This window comes from Triturus cristatus, chromosome 10 (genome assembly GCF_964204655.1).
Source record: "Triturus cristatus chromosome 10, aTriCri1.1, whole genome shotgun sequence".
NCBI classification, from domain to species: Eukaryota; Metazoa; Chordata; class Amphibia; order Caudata; family Salamandridae; genus Triturus; species Triturus cristatus.
Window position 1 is genome coordinate 1,022,435,017 of NC_140593.1, and position 18,484 is coordinate 1,022,453,500.

Consider the following 18,484-nt stretch of genomic DNA (forward strand, 5'->3'; position numbering starts at 1 on the left):
AAAAGAGAACGCCAAAGAAATACATTTGCAGACATTCAGGTTCATATGTTCTTTTTGTGGATGAGAAATAACTAAGTATAAAGTGTGTTTTAAAGGGCTGCAGGATTCAGAAAAGTGAGAATTTACCTCCTTAGCTTTCTCCTTTAGGACAATAAGCTGAGATGTGTTGAAACGCTTGATGGATCCAAAGAGCTCCACATTTTTTGTAAATGTCTCCATATCCATGCATTCCAGTTCTTGAATCAACCAACAAGCATTGGCTTCACCCAACTTCATAATGTCACCAGACGATGGAGCCCTGACTCCGATGCACTCTGAAAAAAGTAATCTTTGATAATCAACAACATTTATATATATTACCTTTTTGGGGGCGGGGCTGTGAGTGAGTTACCTTTTTATTTTTTTGGGACCTTGTGTTAGCTCGTGTAGCTTGGGGAATTTCTTGGACTATCCAGACTCAATATTAATCCTTCAGAACTCTTGAGCCCTCATCCAAAGGACTGTGGCATATCCTGATTCTGATGTAAACCAGACTTTGTAACAAAAAAGCAGTTCCCGATTTGGTGTAAATATTGCACCTGCAAATAAATCCTGGTACATGTTGTGTGGTCAAATAGCTGGGGTATAAACCATAGGCAATCAACCCATGACGTTTGTTTTGGAGGTCTGAAATACCCCATCATATTGTATTTAATGGGCACACAAAATTGAATCAGGTTTGTGCGTAGTTACTATTATCCTAGTCAGATTATGTACAGTGGCCGGAGGCTCATTCATTTTAATTCCTGCATTGGGCCTCTTGGGTTGAGGCAGCTTTGTTAGAATTATTACTATTTGCCTTTTCATAATTTCCTTGTTATTAATCATTTTTATTAGTATTTCCATGGCAAACACTAACATAAAAAGTGTACTAGCATCAAAAAGAAACAAGAACCTTTGACTTTAAATTCACTAAATGAACAGCACTGGAATACAATTTCTCCTTATGCAACATACATTTTCACCACTCCCCCCCTTTATCTTGCTCTGGACCACAATGGCTCTTTCTTCTTGCCTTCTACCTTTCAAGGCATGGCTGTAATCATTGTACAGTAACTAGTTGATTAAAGACATTATTTAGACCAGGACATTCGTCGCTCTTTGACAGATGTCAAATGTCATTCAAATTCTAAATACAGCCCCAGGTTATGTAATTTAACGTCTATGATCCAGCCTTGATATCCTGAAGTTTCTGGTTTAGAGAGAACAGCTGAAATGCTTTTAATCTAGTCAGGCATGCAAATTCTCTCTAACCTGCAGGTATGTATTGAAAAAACTACAGACCAATCTTTCTTGATGAGGTCAGATCTGTTTGGCAAAGAATAAGACGTGTTCTCATGCTAACATTTTCTATACTCTTTTAAACCACAAGCGATTGGTTGGAGGTAATGTATCCTTCTGCATTGAAGCTGTTTACTGTTTTGCAGCAACAACTAGGTTTCCTTGCCTAGGATCTCAAATTATCTGACTAGGGCTCTTAGATAAATTAAGTTATTGTGACTCATTCAAGATTTTGGATTGACCTCATTGATTGAATTTAAATACATTTTATTTTAGAATATGTGTAAATGTAGGTGGAGTTATGAGTTGTTTCTGCCTGTGGCATTATTTTGTGCGACTTCTGAAAATACTGAACGACTGAACAAATCTTCAACAAGCTTGTAATGCATACATGTTGTGGCCACATTTCAAAATTAATGAACTAGTTAATTTCTGAATAGTTTTGATGCAGGCAAAATGTAAATTAATGTAGCAAAGAACTTCCTTTACATCCTTAATTGTGTGGTATGCACACATTATTGTGTCTTATTTTACTGTCATATAACTCTTACTATTTCCATAGGAAAATGCACAAAAGTAATTTTTTTCTATTAAAGAGTATTTGTTAATTTGGTTCTGCCTCACATTCGGACAGTCTCTCCCTGTGCAAGTAAATACTACGTTCCACTGATTCAAAAATTGTTTGTCATGCATCAGCTGTTATGTTGTGGTTTTAGAGCCAGGTGTATTAAGCTAATTTTAAAGGATGACATCTGCCTTGTGGAAAATGCCTAAATATTTTGCATTAGACACATCCTAATTTCAAACTCTAATGATTTATGATATCTTTATGCCCACCGAAACATTAGAATGTTCTGTTTAATTGGCTCATCATTCTCTCATGTGCACACCAGACTGATATAAATAGTTGGACCTAATCCAGATCTTTCTAACTGGATAACATAACAGGAGCAAATTTAGATCATATTTAAAGATCCCAGTCTTCCTGGTGGTGACAGGGATCACTATGCCTGCAGTTCATCCTCTAGTGTGTCAATTAAATTTAGAGCAGAGCAAAATGCTGAGAAGGCGGCAGCATTATCCGGCATTGCTCTGCATTCTTTTTTTGTTTTTCTGAAACAAATTCTCAAAGTTTGTTTCGAAGTGGGAGTTTGTTTACGAAAAACAAAGAAATCATCAGCCCTGACCTGCTGGGTGTTTCATATCTGCTTGCGGTAGTCACTGATTTATATTCTGTTGTATGACAGCCATTTTTGAAACGGCGGTCGCAGATAGAAAAAAATGGGCTTTCTTACCGTAAATAGGGCAGGGCTTCCAATAATCAATTGCTGTCAACCTTGTGGCAGACGGCTTCCAGTGAGTCATTCCTGATTGCAGAACCAGCTCAGGCTCTGCCGCTGAAAACAAAGTGGTTATCCTAACTCTAACCCACTGGTTTGGGGGGAATGGAGATCCACCAATTTATGGTGATTTTCCCACTCTATCTAATTCTAAACCACGCCCCACACCATTGTGTCTCAAAGGAACCTTTCAACTGGACCTTGGAAACTTAAGAAAAAGGGATCCTGCACACAAGGGCATACAGTGAAGTAGAGAATTTAGATTAAGCCTGGTGAACAAATATACATCTCTTTCCCGTAGAGAACTTCACCACTGGCTTATCTGACCAAGGCTCTATGATGTACATGTATTGTACGTGCAGGCCTTGTAACTTGCAGGTCTGGTCTATTCTCAATTAAAACAATAGGTCACTCACCAGTCTGTCTTCCTAGGTGAAGAAAAATTTATGAAGTACACTGCCCCTTTCGCAAGTAAGCCCCTGATTACCCCTATTCTTCTGATTCATGAAAAACAACTCTCTATATTTTGTTTGAGGTGTTGGAAGCCACTGTCACATGTTTAAATCCCAGTGGTTCTACTCAGCCTTTCATTTGTCTGAGTTTGTTAACATTAGTACAATTGAGCTGTAAATGTGGTATTCAGTGCTAAGAAATCCATGGATGAACGTGTACTTTAATTATATGTTACAGATATATGGTAATGTCTGTGAGTTTAGCCTTTGGGTCTTAATGATATTCCTTTGGTTGTTGTTTTTTATGTGAGTAGTCTATGTTTTTCAAATAAACATTTTATATACTTCTGAGTAAAAACAGTATCTTCACTCTAAAAGTGTTTTTTGTGTGTTTTTTTAATGCTATTTATTGGCCCTGGTCAAACAGACTACTTACCGTAGATGACCCTTGCACGTAAGCAGAGGGCTCAGAGGCTAGAATGACAGTCCTGGGCACAGGATGAGGGCTGTTGTTACAGGGTGAGAGCTCTGCGCACTGGGTAGTTGAGCCGACTAGCCATAGCAAAAGAGGCAATTGATCAATAATAACGCGGACAATGTCTTATGAATCTTTCCTGAATTTTAAAAGCAAAATTATCTACCCAACTTAGAACTTTTTTCAGCTTTCATGTTGATTGGCCAAGGAGTGCAAAAGTAGTCGCAGAAATCCCAAAACATGTTTCCAACTCCAAATTTAGTAGGAATTGTTTTCTCAAGAGCACAACAAAAACGACTTGGCCAAACCTGGCAAGAAAGAAGGTCTTGGTCCCTCTAATCATTGTGTGGTTTGGTGTAAATATGTAAAGTTATTTTCTAAATAATATTAGAAGAAACAACAGCGCTATCTTGGTAGCTTGTTTCTTGGACCAGTCTGAGAGCCAAAACTTAAAGGAAACATAAATCTGATTGGCCGATATTGAAACAATCAGACAGTGTTAAGGTTCAAGAACTTCAAAAGCATGTACTCAAACCTCTGTGATCTGATAGGACAAAAGGAGCACAGATCAGATAGGTCTGGTGAACACTTTTACTCCTTTGGCAAGTATAAATTTCCATCTTCATCCAGAAAAAACCCCAGTGGCTAGGCCACTGTCTTATGACCAATAGGGACATTATGGACATCGCTAAATTAGCATGAGCTCTGCAGCCATGATGCCGCTTTTGCGCACGTTACTACATGACTTCAGTTTTGCAAGACTCTGTTTATGCCTTTCACATGGGAACCGTCTGCTTTGTGCGTTCTCTGTCTGTTCCTGGAGTTTAGTCTAAAGACGGTGAGCAAGGTCAATAAACACTGCCTCTTGTTATTCTGCTCTGGCCAGTTCCTAGCATCTGGACAAAACACGCTAACACAGCTGTGGCTGCTGAAGACTCGTGCTTCGATATTATGGGAATACATGTTTGGCTAACACACACTTGCAGAGGGACCTTTCCAGGGAGAAGAGCCATGCGGTTCCTATGATGTAGATATCCTATCTAGGCACTAAGGTATGGGGGGTCTGCCGACAAAGCCCAGAGATCTTCTATTATATAATAATACTTCTTCTTACCAAGGGGAGGGTGGCTAGGCCTTATAGTCCTTTATCCACTGTCTATATAAGATGACATCTCACTTTATAATATATGGACCTGCTACAATGCTAACTGTTTTAGGTTTATGAGTTTTGCTGCTGGTTGTGGCTCGTATACTGCACTATAGAGCATGGTAGTTAAAATAAACATTTTAACCTATACCAGTGTCTCTGTCAATTCTTATTGTGGACAAGTACGAGTGACTGAGCGAAAGGGAATGTCTTGTTACCACGATTCCTGAGAGAGTTGGGAGTGTTGTGTTCTGGGGTGTCTAATCATTTGCATCTTCGTGATTGTTTAGGAGAGTGAGTGAGACACTATAGCCAGTCGGTCCTGTGATTGTGGGTACTGAGGCGGTAGGAAGGCTTAGCCGCTATAAACCGAGGTCTCGTGTTCCTGCGCATAGTTCTGTGCATGTGCAGAATCCCAACATGGCGCCACCAACGTTTGGTCTGGTACTTATCTGCGAGACTCTTGAGTAGTGCTTGTCCTTGTCAACAAACCCCTCACTTCTGTTTCCGGAGACGGTAGTGATGGTGTAGCCTCCTATATTACAAACATTATAGGTTTTTCAAGCTTGAAGTTTAAAAGGACACACTTTCTATTTTTACCCATTATTGTGCTGCTGCTCATAGGTTGATTATAATCTTCTTTACAATATGGCAGTCGCCATAACGGCTCCAAACCGCGCTCCAGTCACGGCTTATTTGACTCAGCAGGAAGTCCCTAATGCTGGGGCTGCACTTATTTTTTTTGTTGAAGCGGATGCAGATCACCGCTTTGAGATATTCTATTCTTGGGTCACTTTTCCGGCAGTGGATGGAAATGATAATTTCTTTCACGAATATACTGCCACTGCGCTTCCGCAGAATTATCGACCTTACAGATCTCTTGAAGTTCCATTGACAACCTGGCAACATACCATATGGTTTAATGGCGCCCTTCCACACCCTCTGACAGTGGTCCGTGTAGGCCTCTTATCAATTGAGGGGGCCACGTTGCCCGTTTTGGCTGGGTATACCCCACATCCAAGTTATCTGAATGTTAATGTCGCAGAGCTACGCGTATTACATACATCGTTAATACGGATACATAGAGCTGTTATACAGTTCATGTCGCGCAACATACAGGTGGCACCACCTGGAGTTGCTGCACAACCGCCGGGACACAGTGCTTTAGTTATAAGTCCCCTCATGATGAATTCAGTGATGGGCAAGCGTCCGCAAAATAAGGATGAACTTCCTTATTAGCTTGTAGAGAAATTTGGGCAAATCTAAGCTGTTTTTCCAAATACCACTCCTGTTGAGAAATACAGGATCTTGACTATGAATTTATCAAAAAACCTCATTCCTGAATTAGCTGATTGTAACACTTGGGGTTGAATGTTTGCAACGGTATATTCGATGTGTTTCAGCACCCCCTCAATGACCATTCTCCCTTCCGTGATAAAACGTGTTCAGAATGAACACGGGGCCGAAGCATCCCTGGAGTTGGGAATGAGACTGGTGGGAGTGTTCGACATTGTTTGCGATATGATCCTTGCTAATGTGAAGGGTGAAGCTGTAAGCTTACAAGTGGCACAACGCTTGGAGGCTGTTGCTGACGCGGACAAACAGAGCGAATTACCAAAGATTATTGCTAAAGCTTATAAAACCTTAGGGCGCAATAGGCTGGGAATTAAGCCTTTTACTCAAACTCAACCTCAACAAAAAGCCCAGACTGAGAAAGATGGGCACCCGTTCTTTCCTAAAAAGAACTGGAGTAAAAAGCAGAGGCAGCAAAACCAGAAGCCAGGGTCGCATGCTGGTTCACTGCCACCTGATTCTTCTGAGCGTACTTATGATTTGCACGACCACTCAAAACTTAAGACTCCAGATAGATTTCAAGTCCCTGATCAGCGCTCTCCAGTCAGCAAGGACGGGATCAACCTTGTAAGTTTGACCTAAAAGCCAAACAAGAAGGACTGCCTCGTTTTGGACCCCCTTATCAAAAGAAGAAAGTTGCCGCTTTAACAGCGAAGTATGCCTCAGATGGTGAAAACGCTACTGCTTGATTGGACATGGGCAGTGACACTCCTAGACAGCACAGTGGAAGTTACCATAGTGCGGGAGGCCCTGCGTCCCTGACTGGACGGGAGAGCAACTGATACCTTTATTACAGGGAAACAGCGGATACACGAGTTGCACCCCCTGATAGACTATATGAAATAGTACTCCAGATTGAAGGTGATATACAGCGTACAATTACTGCAGTTTCCTGGGAATGTCTCACCTCCTCATATGACATTTTGTTGGCGGAGCGAGATTGGCCTCCACCATTTGTTCTGGAGGAATTGATATTTCTGAGTTTTTCGTGTTACGTCCCTGAGGAAGCTAAACAGGTTTACGCATCGGAACGGGCATTTTCCCTGGCTCCAGCGGTGTACCGTAATCAAGTGGGCTGGGATAGGGATTCGCCGGCACATGAGATTCTTTTGTGATCTACGCCGCAGCCCCAACCACAATATCCATTGTCTGTGATATTTTGTCCCAATTGGAACATCAAGGTGTAATTGAACGCTGTGTAACACCCATGAATAATCCTCTTTTTCCGATATCGAAACTTGACGGTTCATATCGCATTGTGTTAGAGTATCGAAATTTAAATAGTCACGTTTGTACAATTGCAGTACAGAACACACACAGCTCTGCGTTGGTGAATAGCATAGTTCGTAAAAAATACAAAACGACGTCGGATATATCCAACGCTTTTTATAGTCACAATTTGGCTCAAGAGAGCCGTGATTTGACCGCATTTAGCGTGGCCGGCAACAAAAAAAGATTTACGCGCTTGCCTATGGGCTATAAGAACAGCCCTGGGGCATTTGCTGCACGTGTTGTATCTTTGTTACACAGCGTTGACCCCGATGCGTTCTCATATGTCAATGACATTTATCTGACGAACTGATTCAACATCTAGTAGGCGTGGATCGGATTATTCTGTCGTTTGCCGACTTTGGTTATAAATTTAACTTTGCTAAATCACACATCGCTTGTTTAGCTATGAGCTCAATAATGAAGGTAGGGGATAGCCCCCTACTTTCTGGAGAAATGTGCACAATTGCAGCTTCCATCTACTCTGAAAAAACTTCAGTCTTTGCTGGGATTTTTTAATTTCGGTAGGACTTACATTCCTGAATATGTCCAGTGTATCAAACCACTTCATGCATTGATACAACCCTCGTATCCTTTAGCCAGTTGGCTTCCGGAACATACCTCTATTCTTCAGTCTTTGCAGTCTGATCTGCTAGAGAGTAACTTCTTGTTAACACGTGATAATACTACGAACCTGGTCATACGAATTGTGCCGGGGACGGTAGTTTTCACTTACTTAACGTTTAATGAAGGAGACACAGTACCAATTGCATACAAATCACATTTGTACACATCAGTGGAAATGCGGTTTTCCAATGTCGAAATGTTTTTGGCTGCGGTCCAAATGGCGATTCTGAAAGAACGATCTCTTGGGCAGGGGAAACGCATTCTTATGGTTTCCCTATACCTGCTTTGGAAGCAGTGACTAGGGCGAGTGTACCTAATTCTAAAGCTTTACATCCCCGTTGGATACGATGGGCTACTTCTTTGACATCGGCTTGTGGTAAATAAAATTCCTTTACCTGGACTTAATTTGATACAGAAACATAATAAAACAGCTCAGTAAAATGAGAGGCAGAATCCGTGGTATTAGAGGTTCGGAATGGGCTTTATTCCAATGAACGATTATAATCGGTTGCTCCAAGTTCCATCACCACGGAGGTTCAGGAAGTGAAGTACATACATTATTGACATGAAATGACTTTTATAGATCATACATTACAATGAGGCGAATGCAGTAGGCGTAACAATTGATAAGGAAAATGACGATTTATCTGCGTAACCAAAAATGGGTGTAATAAGGAGTAAAAAGGAACGTAATTGGTTATGATGTCACATATAGGTGGATCCATAAGATAATACTTGGCATAGATGCGCGCGCAGCAGCATGACGTGTAATTGACGTGTAACTAGGGGGTGAAGGGGACTTGACATTTAGCTCTACATGTGGAGACAAGAAGTCTGGGGGGTCAAGTCAACCTAATCCCAAATCATATCTAACATCCTATGTTTAAAGAACTATGTTATCCATAAAGAAGGACTCTCGAACAGAATCTATTCTATACTGACTGTGCGTGCGTGTACAAGCGTCTAAGTGTCTACACTAAATGCGAGGGCAGGAATATTCCATAGTAACAGGACTATGAATTACTTGCATAAGGGCAGAGAAGCCGGGCCTTTTGCTCGGTGGCTGGAAGAATGTTTACTTAAACTACTAGGCAGGAATGCATCGGCTGAGGGGGAAGCAGATAACTCGAAGGTGAAATACAGTTCTTGGCAGAGAATAGGCTGATGTCAGGCTTCGTGAGCCGCGCAGAGAATGAGACAAAGTTCATGGTCACAGATGCAGGCTCAGACTGGAGCTTTCAGAGGCAGAAGGCAAGAAGAGTTTGACGACAGAATCAGGGCCTACTTGCCTGGACTGTAAAATGGCATAAGTGAACCATATAAAGCCGGTGGCCTTTCATACTTAGGAATGGAATATCCGGCCTATTCATGGCGGATCTGACAGAGGACATGTTGACGGTGGACGCACATGTATTTGCGTCTTCATAACTGGAACTGGAGGGAACATACATGTACTTGTGACATGCACATAGAACCGTTGGGGTCCAAGATAGGGGACATAACTGACCAGAAAAATCCATATTTCCACAGGCTGATGTCACGTTTATTTTCGATCCCACATTGCTGACACAGGGGTTTTTACAGTATGAACATGTTCATCCTCCTCCGTTGTCGTTGCTACCTTTGGACCAGTAAAAATGTATCATTTATACCAACGGCTCAGCTCAACCGGCCATTGGGTCCAAACATGCTTATATGGCAGCTTGCGCTATTGTGGCTGGCACGATTGTAAATGGTTATTTCAAGTCTTCCATAGTGTATACACAGACACTTGGTGACTGTACTGCGCAAGTAGCGGAGCTGCGTGCTCTTGTTTTGGCTCTAGAATTTGCAGATCCTAATGTAAGCATTCTTATTGTATGTAATTCTTACTACTGTGTCAAGTCTTTTAATGACAACTTATTCTTTTGGTCTCAAAATGATTATCGAGACTCCAAAGGCAGCGCAATAAAGCATAAAATGCTTTGGATTCGAGTGGCGAAACTTAAAGAACGTCTACCACTCATACAGGTTATACATACTCTTGGCCATCAGCGTGTGGGAACACATGCTGGTGGAAATTCTTTGGCTGATGAGGAAGCCAAGTCTGTAGTAGCCACGTGTTCCGTTGCAGCAGTTACAAAGTCCATGACTAAAATCGATAATGAGATTCTGGCAGCTATTGCTGCTTCAAAGGATGGAACTGTTTTCCCGCAGGGCTTCCCTTCTAAGTATTCTTATTATTTGTCACCCGAACAAGTCCCTTATGCTTCAATTCCGTCAGATGGGGATCAGTTGATTCCCAACATGGACCGCAGGCTTCCGACGCAATCCAGTATTTTCATCTCATGGTTCAAAAAGACTTACTTGGTCCCACCCTGGACCTACATCTGGCTGGTGCTTATACTGATTTTCCTCATCATGTCGATTGGGTTTGTGACAGTGTTTTTCTTGGTCATCAATGGTCATTACTTGCCAGAACACTCTTCTGTGAAGTTGGTTAATGGAATTCTGGCTCTCCATACATCGTCCTATATCATGAAACGTGATCAAGCCCTTGTGAACATTTCGGCCTTCCCTGTTGCTGATGGCATAGTTTGGGATAAAGTTGTATTCGAAATCCATGGTCCAACGGAGCTCCTCAAAATACCATACGTGTTTCGCATCTCCTTAGGAGATGTGGTAACACAGGACATACATTCCGATGATTGGGATGTACAAGCGGTACATTCGTTGTTTTCCGATTTAAAATATTATGCTGCTTTTGATGCTGAGGATTTGTATTTAAATTCTGCCAATTCTGCTAATTTATTCTGTTACCAACATTATGGTCATCAGTTTTTGCATAAAACGAACACGTTAAGACCTGTTTTTAATTATACGCAATGGGAACATTGTCCAACTCCCCTTAGGGTAATTCCAAAATACTTCGGAAAAAGTTCACTTACTTTACAGTTTATACCACGTCCTCTCTAGGGTCCTATTTCTTTGAATTGAAAATGCTGTATCAATCTAAACTTATGTTGATGCACACAAAGTTAATTTATTCAAATTCTTTCAGGACTGAATTAGCCTTACAGGGTTATGAACTCTAGAAGGTTTAAAGTCAATTTGGGGTACTAAGGCTTGGCAGGTCCAGGGAATAGAAACTGCATTGTCCGTGTTTTATTCCGTCTCAAATGTTATTTTTGAATGCCATGGTGCACCAAACTACTTGTTTTGGCTTGGCTACAGCCAAAAATTTGAATATTCTGTCCATTCCCTCATTGGCTGAGTATGATAATTGGAGTATACACATCAATTACACAATTGACGAACTCCAAGCACTGTTTAGAAATGGCACTTCAAATGTCTCAAATGTTGACCAATCAGGATGGTTGTTGTGGCAAACCAATTCCAATGAATGTCAACTGCATTTTCATAATGCTTCGACAGGTTTCACGCAGACTAGAATACAACAAAACAGACCTGGTAACAACAAGGCACTCCTTTAAACCAATAAATTACATGGGATTCCTGGTAGGGTAATGAAAAAATCTATTACTCCTTGTTGGACCTAGCGTCCTTTGGTAGCTTGGCTCAGGCTCACAGGCTTTCCTCCCAACACAGCGTCACGTGCTTGCATCACACCCAGCTCACAATCTCAACGTTACTTCACCCAAAGAGGACACTACACTGATTAAATTTAAGGAATACTCAAAGTCTTTATCTTTTCCTAACAAACTTGGTTATCCGGTTTCTCACTTTGGAGTGTAGCGGTTCATTACATTACAGGATGAACAGCTCCCTTTACTTAGGAATAACACATGGCATAACAACTCAGAATACTTTTTCATCACAGTCCAAAGATTGACATTTCGTACGTTTCAGGAAGAGCAGTTCACCACATTTCAAGTTAGACCATTTCAGTACGTTTCCCAAGAACGTTTCAAGTTAAACCATTTCAGTACGTTTCCCAAGAACATTTCAAGTTAAACCATTTCAGTACGTTTCCCAAGAACATTTCAAGATAATTCTAACACAGCATGTCTTTATACCCACTAAGTGGTCCCACCCGGCTGTCTGCACTCTGAAGAACCCCCTCCGTTTCCACAATACCGGGTCACCCCTCAATCTCTAGGTCTATAAGCATTAGTGGGGCTCCAGGGGTACAGTTGACAGACAAGGGCTACCTTCAGTTAGTTTATTGGTCGAATTCCATAACCCTGACTCTACTCTGTCCCCGTTACGCCATCCATCTAGGCGCTTTCTGAGGCTTGGGTTCAACCTATTACTTTCCTCACCAGACGTGAGCCTGCCAGTAACTACCACGACCTTACTTGGCCTTCCCCCTCAATTCTTGATAAACGAACAATCAGGCCCCAGTTCTCTCCCCTGCCCCGCGCTGTGTTCCCAGCTTACTGTCTGCAAGCGAAGTCCTCATCCAGGACAGTTCTCGGTGCTGGGTCTCTCACCTCTGGCGCGGAGCTCAGGGGGGGGCAAACAGCGAGGGAGTCCTCCCGTAAGAAGGGGAACGAAACCGCATGCACTTACAGGCCACCTCCCCCAAGGGATTCCCCCGGGTGTGCGTTCTCTAGTGGTGACAGACGCCTCTCCGCTTCCCTGAGGCAGAATATCACCACACGGGGCACTTTACCAGGAAACTTCGTTGACAGCAGACGCTCCCTCCTGCGGCCGATATCCGGGATCGTGCGTCCTGTGTGGGCGCGGCCTCCGCCTCCTTTCCACAACAAGAGGGCGGCGCTCCGGCTCCTCTCATGTGACCAGGGCCGCAGCTTCACTGCCTCACTTCCTTATTGAGGAGAATCTCCGACGGGCGGTCGCGCTGCTCCCTCACAGCGGACACACACCCGGAGCCAATTCCCCGCCTTCGGCCTCACAATGGCAGCGTCTCCTGCCAAGGGACCCTAGGTAACCTCTCAACTTCAGGTGGGGGGAAAAGAAGTAGAAACAGCCAGGGCTCCGAAAATGGGTCTCGTGGAGGGGCAGGGTGAATCACAAGACGCCGGCTTCCACACAGGGACTGAGGCAACCAGACTCCCGGGGCTGGGGCACAACCACCTCTCTTCTTCGTCAGAGAGGGTGACACACTGGATCAGTCCAAAACTCCCAGATGACAACAGATTTAGGGAGAGGTTGGCCCAGGCGCTGGCCCACTCCAAGGTCCAGGGGGTCAGGGGTTCAAACTACCTGGAGACTTCCTCAGGTACAAGGACCTCAAAAGTCACGGGCGGCACTCAGGGACCGGTCACAGGGTGAGGGGTGACGTTACTAGGTTTAGGACTCTGAGCAGACCCTGGGACCTGTCTGTTCCCCTCTAAATACAACCACCTCCTCACACAGGCGCCTTACTCCTGAACCTTCCGCAGTCCCCACCAATCTTAAAATGGCTGCCCTCCTGCCACCTCTATTTATCACCTTGGGCCTGACTTGCCAGAAGGGCCCAGAAGGTTCCGGAACCTCTCATGGCAGTCATGGCCCAGGTGCTGAGGTGACAGTTGGAGCCACCATTTTGCGAATCTCCCCTATTTACCTCAGTGGAGCACCTTGCGCCTCTCCCTCAGGAAGTGAGGGTGAAGCGCCCAGAGCCTCTACATCAGAACCCCAAAAAGTTTGGTAGACAGAAAAAATGAGAAGGGGAAAAGGGACAAAAATAATAAAAATGAGGAGGAAACTGCCAAAGGGCTGACAGGTCTAACACTCCTTCATTAGTAGTTCTTGTCGTGAACTATCATTAAATCCCTAGTGTCATACAACTTAATATTTATTAATTCCCAAAAGGTGAAAATACCCAGCCATGTATAAAGTCACTCGACCAGCATCTATAGGTGACTATACTATTCTTGTCCGCTGCTAATCTCGCTTGTTTTTTAAAAGGTACGTATGTCCCGGTAATAATTCCCACACTCACATTGCTTTCGATTGGCAATTATCTTATTTTGAATAACCATGACTGCTGTGGCTTACGGGCAGGAATCCCGTATATAGTAACAGTTTCACAACGTGTTACTTGTTGTAGAAATGTGCTTTTTCCACCCCGCATGGGATTGTAGATGGTTCTCTTTGGCCTTCCATTCCGACTTTGAAAACAGATTTCAATAAACTAAGCAGACTCAAAGCGCTATTGTTTCAACAGGAAGTTGCTCTCACTTCAGCTCGAGAGACCTTCGAATTGCAGGTGGCAAGGACATCTAGTGAGATACAGTCACTGCTGAATACGAATCTCCCACTTCATTTTGGGGAACTGATACATCAAATATTTAATACGTCTGACACAGAAGGCCATGCTCATTTTTTTAAACTTGTGGGATCCGGCCTTGTGACTTCTTTTCAGATGATTTGTGGAGTAATACCGGCCTTTATCTATTGTATTTTTGCCAGCGCCTTCGGAGGGTTTCCCTTAATACCAGCGCTGGAGGGTGGAATGCTGGTACTTCTGCTCCTGTTACGCAATGGCTGCCCATCTCGTGGTACTGCACAGACTGGGCCAATTGCAACTGTACCGTGACCAAATGCAACAACTTTTTGGATGCTTGCCATTTGCGACGCTTGGCATAAGTTATGGACTAACATTTCGCTTTGCTTACTTCACTTGCGTGCAACCTGTGTTTTACTGCTGGCGGTGCCCTTTCTATTGGGCCTTGGATTTATGCCTTTCCAATACGTCATGCGCAGACCTGGATTATGATCTGTTGGTTGGTCCATCATTGGCACATGACGAGGCCTGTTCTGGGGATGGCTGTTTTATATGTGCTGCTGCACTTGGAGTGTTGGCTGAATGGAATACCTGTGTGGCTGCACAGCGCCTCTCACAACGGAGTTTCATCGAATATCACGCAAGTTGCCCGGATATGCTCTTGGAAGCATTGGATTACGAGGAACATGTGTATTCCTTCTAACTATTTAACTTGATGGCATCCCTTTTTGTTACGAACGATAGGAATGACGTTTTAGAGAAAATAGCATTTTTAAGTACACAAAATACAAAATCACCTTAAATTACCTTTTGAACAACATTTTTTTTTCTTTTCTTCAAATTTATTTCAAAAGTTTTTCAGACTCTGCGTATCTTTTGAACTCTGTTTGGGCCTTTTATCTATAAGCTACAAGCTGGCCAAAGGGAGGGTGTCTTATGGCCGATAGGAACATTGTCGACATCGCTAAGTTAGCATGAGCTCTGCAGCCATGATGTCGCTTTTGTACACGTTACTACATGATTTTAGTTTTGCAAGAGTCTGTTTATGCCTTTCACATGAGAACCGTCTGCTTTGTGCATTCTCTGTCTGTTCCTGGAATTTAGTCTGAAGACGGTGAGCAAGGTCGATAAACACTGCCCCTTGTTATTCTGTTTTGGTCAGTTTCTAGCACCTAGACAAAATACAGCTGCGGCTGCTGAAGACTCGTGCTTCGATATTATGGGAATACATGTTTGGTTAACACACACTTGGAGAGGGACCTTTCCAGGGAGACGAGCCATGCGGTTCCTATGATGTAGATTTGCCATCTAGGCACTAAGGTATGGGGTCTGCTGACAAAGCCCAGAGATCTTCTATTATATAATACTACTTCTTCTTACCAAGGGGAGGGCGGCTAGTCCTTATAGTCTGTTATGCACTGTCTATATAAGATGACATCTCCCTTTATAATATATGGACTTGCTACAATGCTAACTGTTCTAGCTTTATGTGTTTTGCTGCTGGTTGTGGCTCGTATACTGCACTATAGAGCACAATAGTTAAAATAAACATTTTAAACTATACCAGTGTCTCTGTCAGTTCTTATTGCTGACAGGTACGAGTGACTGAGCGAAAGGGAATGTCTTGTTACCGCAATTCCTGAGAGAGTCGGGAGTGTTGTGTTCTGGGGTGTCTAATCATTTGCATCTTCGTGATTGTTTAGGAGAGCGAGTGAGACACTATAACTAGTTGGTCCTGGGATTGTGGGCACTGAGGTGCTAGGAAGGCTTAGCCCCTATGCACCGAGGTCTCGTGTTCCTGGGCATAGTTCTTTGTATGTGCAGAATCCCCGCAACACTACATGGGAGTACGGTAAGCACACCATGCTGCAGAAGAAAAGCAGGATATATTCATTTCATCATTTGATAACTTTATTTCGGTCAGAAGACCATAAAAGCGTACAAACATACATCCTCAAATACATATACACAATAAAACAATAAATAACATTTCAAAGTTAAAAATCCTAATTTTACCTTTTTTTAAAAAGAGATTAAACTTAAAGTCATCAATATGAAAGAAGTTAAGTTAAGAACGTTAGTCTCCTTCGCCACATGCTGTAGAGATAGCGGGATACAGCGAAAACTATTTTTGGGTCGGTGTCATAGACTAAAATCCTGTAGGCCTGCTTAAAATGGCGAAAACCCAGGTTCCTACAAATAGGGATCAGCCAACTTTTCCTGATTAAGTGATACGCGGGGCAAAATAACAGAACGTGTAAAACAGACTCAGATTTATGGTTACAAGCAGGACAGCTTTCCAAGTTTTGTGCCTGCCACTTAGAGGTAAAAGACCTAACCGGTAGGGTACCATACCTTAGCTGGATGTACAATTTGCGTGCAAGTGGGGGTTCTATTTGGTCCATGAATTCCTCGAGTTTAGAGTCTTGTTTAACCAGGAGGAATTCCGAGGTCAGCCTGCCCGTAGTTGAAGAGCTCTGATGTGAAGAAGAGTTTTCCATGGACATCAAAGAAAGAATTTCTTTCTTTGAAATCACAGGGCAACTTTCCTCCGGATTCTCCCACATTTCCAGAAGTCCTAATGAAGTACAAACTTTATTAATATACAAGAGCCAAGGGATCTTTTTTGATTTAAGTGCAGGCCAGATCTCAACAAACTCTAATTTAAATGAGGTCAGTTCAGGCACAGACCAAAGCCTTTTCCAATAAAGGATAGGTTTTGCACTGATGATCTCCTCTATGGGGACCAACCCAAGATCAAGCCTAAGAGGGATCAATGGTGTACTGGAAGGAAGCCCCAAGAGAGATCTTAAAAAGGATTGCTCAGCCCTTGAAAGAGACACTGACTGCTTGTGTCCCCAAAGTTCGGCCCCGTATATTGCGGCCACTCTAGCCTGTCTACAGTAAATTTCAAGGGCGGGAGAGACTGGCTTAAAACTCGATCTTTTAAAAACTTTATTCAAGCCCCCTGTCAGTTGAGCGAGCTTGAGTGTTGACTTAACAATCTGTGAATTCCAAGAAAATTTCTCAGTTAAAGTCACACCCAAATATACAAAGGTTTTAACTCTCTCGAGGGGAATACCAAATAAGACTGGGTTGGGGCGCACCCGCACAGGGGGGTTAAAGATCATATATTTGGTTTTTTCCAAATTTATTTCGAGTCCTCTTATTTCACAGAATTTGGCGAAACCATTCAGCGTGTTTTGTATGCCCGTTGACGTTCTAGATAATAACAAAGTATCGTCCGCGAACATCAATGCGGGCACACGTCCAGAAGCTAGTCTGGGGGCGTCAGTATTTTTTATAGAATTTAAATGATCAATGAGGCCTTTGATATAGAGGCTGAACAGTGTAGGGGCCAAGACACACCCTTGGCGAACTCCTTTTGAAACAGAAAAGCGATCAGTGAGTTCACCATATTTACCACATCTTACTTGGGCATAGTTATTGGCGTGAAGCCTAACTAAGACAGCCAATAGGTAAGATGGAAGGCCCAGGTCTGCCAGAACTTGCCATAGTTTAACACGAGGGACCAGATCAAAAGCAGCACGCAGGCCCACAAACACCAGGTAGAGGCTGCCACCCTCAACCAAGGCAGTTTTCCAATATAGTACCTGCAGGCGAAAGATCTGGTCTAAGGTGGAAGTACCAGCCCTGAAGCCTCCCTGAAAAGTGGTCAGGATTTCATTCTCCTCAATCCAGCCAAGGACCCTGTCCAGAAGGACTCTCCCCATTAGTTTTTGCGAGGTGTCTATTAAACTAATAGGCCTATAGTTGGAGGGAGTCAATGGGCAACCCTTTTTAAAAACAGGTACAATTTCTGCCCCAAGCCAAGTAAAGGGCACTTCACCCCCCTTTAGAATGCTATCAAATAAGACAACCAGGTAGGGTGCCCAGATCTTTGGTTGGAACTTAAATATATCTCCGGGCAATTTGTCAAGACCTGGTGCTTTATTTGAGAGCATTTTCCCAATTGCAGATTCCACCTCGGCCAAAGTAAAAAATTCAATAGAGGCTAGATCCATTTGGACGAGAGAGAAATCAAAGGTATCTGCAGAGGTTCTATCAAGGTCATGTGTTCCATATAGGTCACTAAAGTGTTTTTCCCAAATGGAGGCAGCTATATTTGGGGCAGGTGCAGAAGAATGCCCATTTACTCCAGTTGCAACAATGGACCAAAATGTTTTAGTGTCCTTACAACAGAGCGCATGGCCCAACTGTTCCCACAGTTCAACTTCCCCTGCTTTCTTTGCTTCGACAATAGCCTTTTTATATAGAGAACGATTAGTTTTAACTGCATCTCTATCTTTTGTTTTTATTGCAAAC

At 43.0% G+C, this 18,484-nt stretch overlaps 1 protein-coding gene across 1 annotated transcript in view; it reads right to left on the reverse strand.

Annotated features, from left to right (window-relative positions):
- OTOA (otoancorin) overlaps positions 1-18,484 on the reverse strand; it is a 222,115-nt gene that overhangs the window by 37,367 nt on the left and 166,264 nt on the right. The window contains exon 18 of the mRNA XM_085631332.1: positions 127-314. Coding sequence (XP_085487458.1) covers positions 127-314 — 188 coding nt within the window. The remainder of the gene's footprint in view (positions 1-126; positions 315-18,484) is intronic.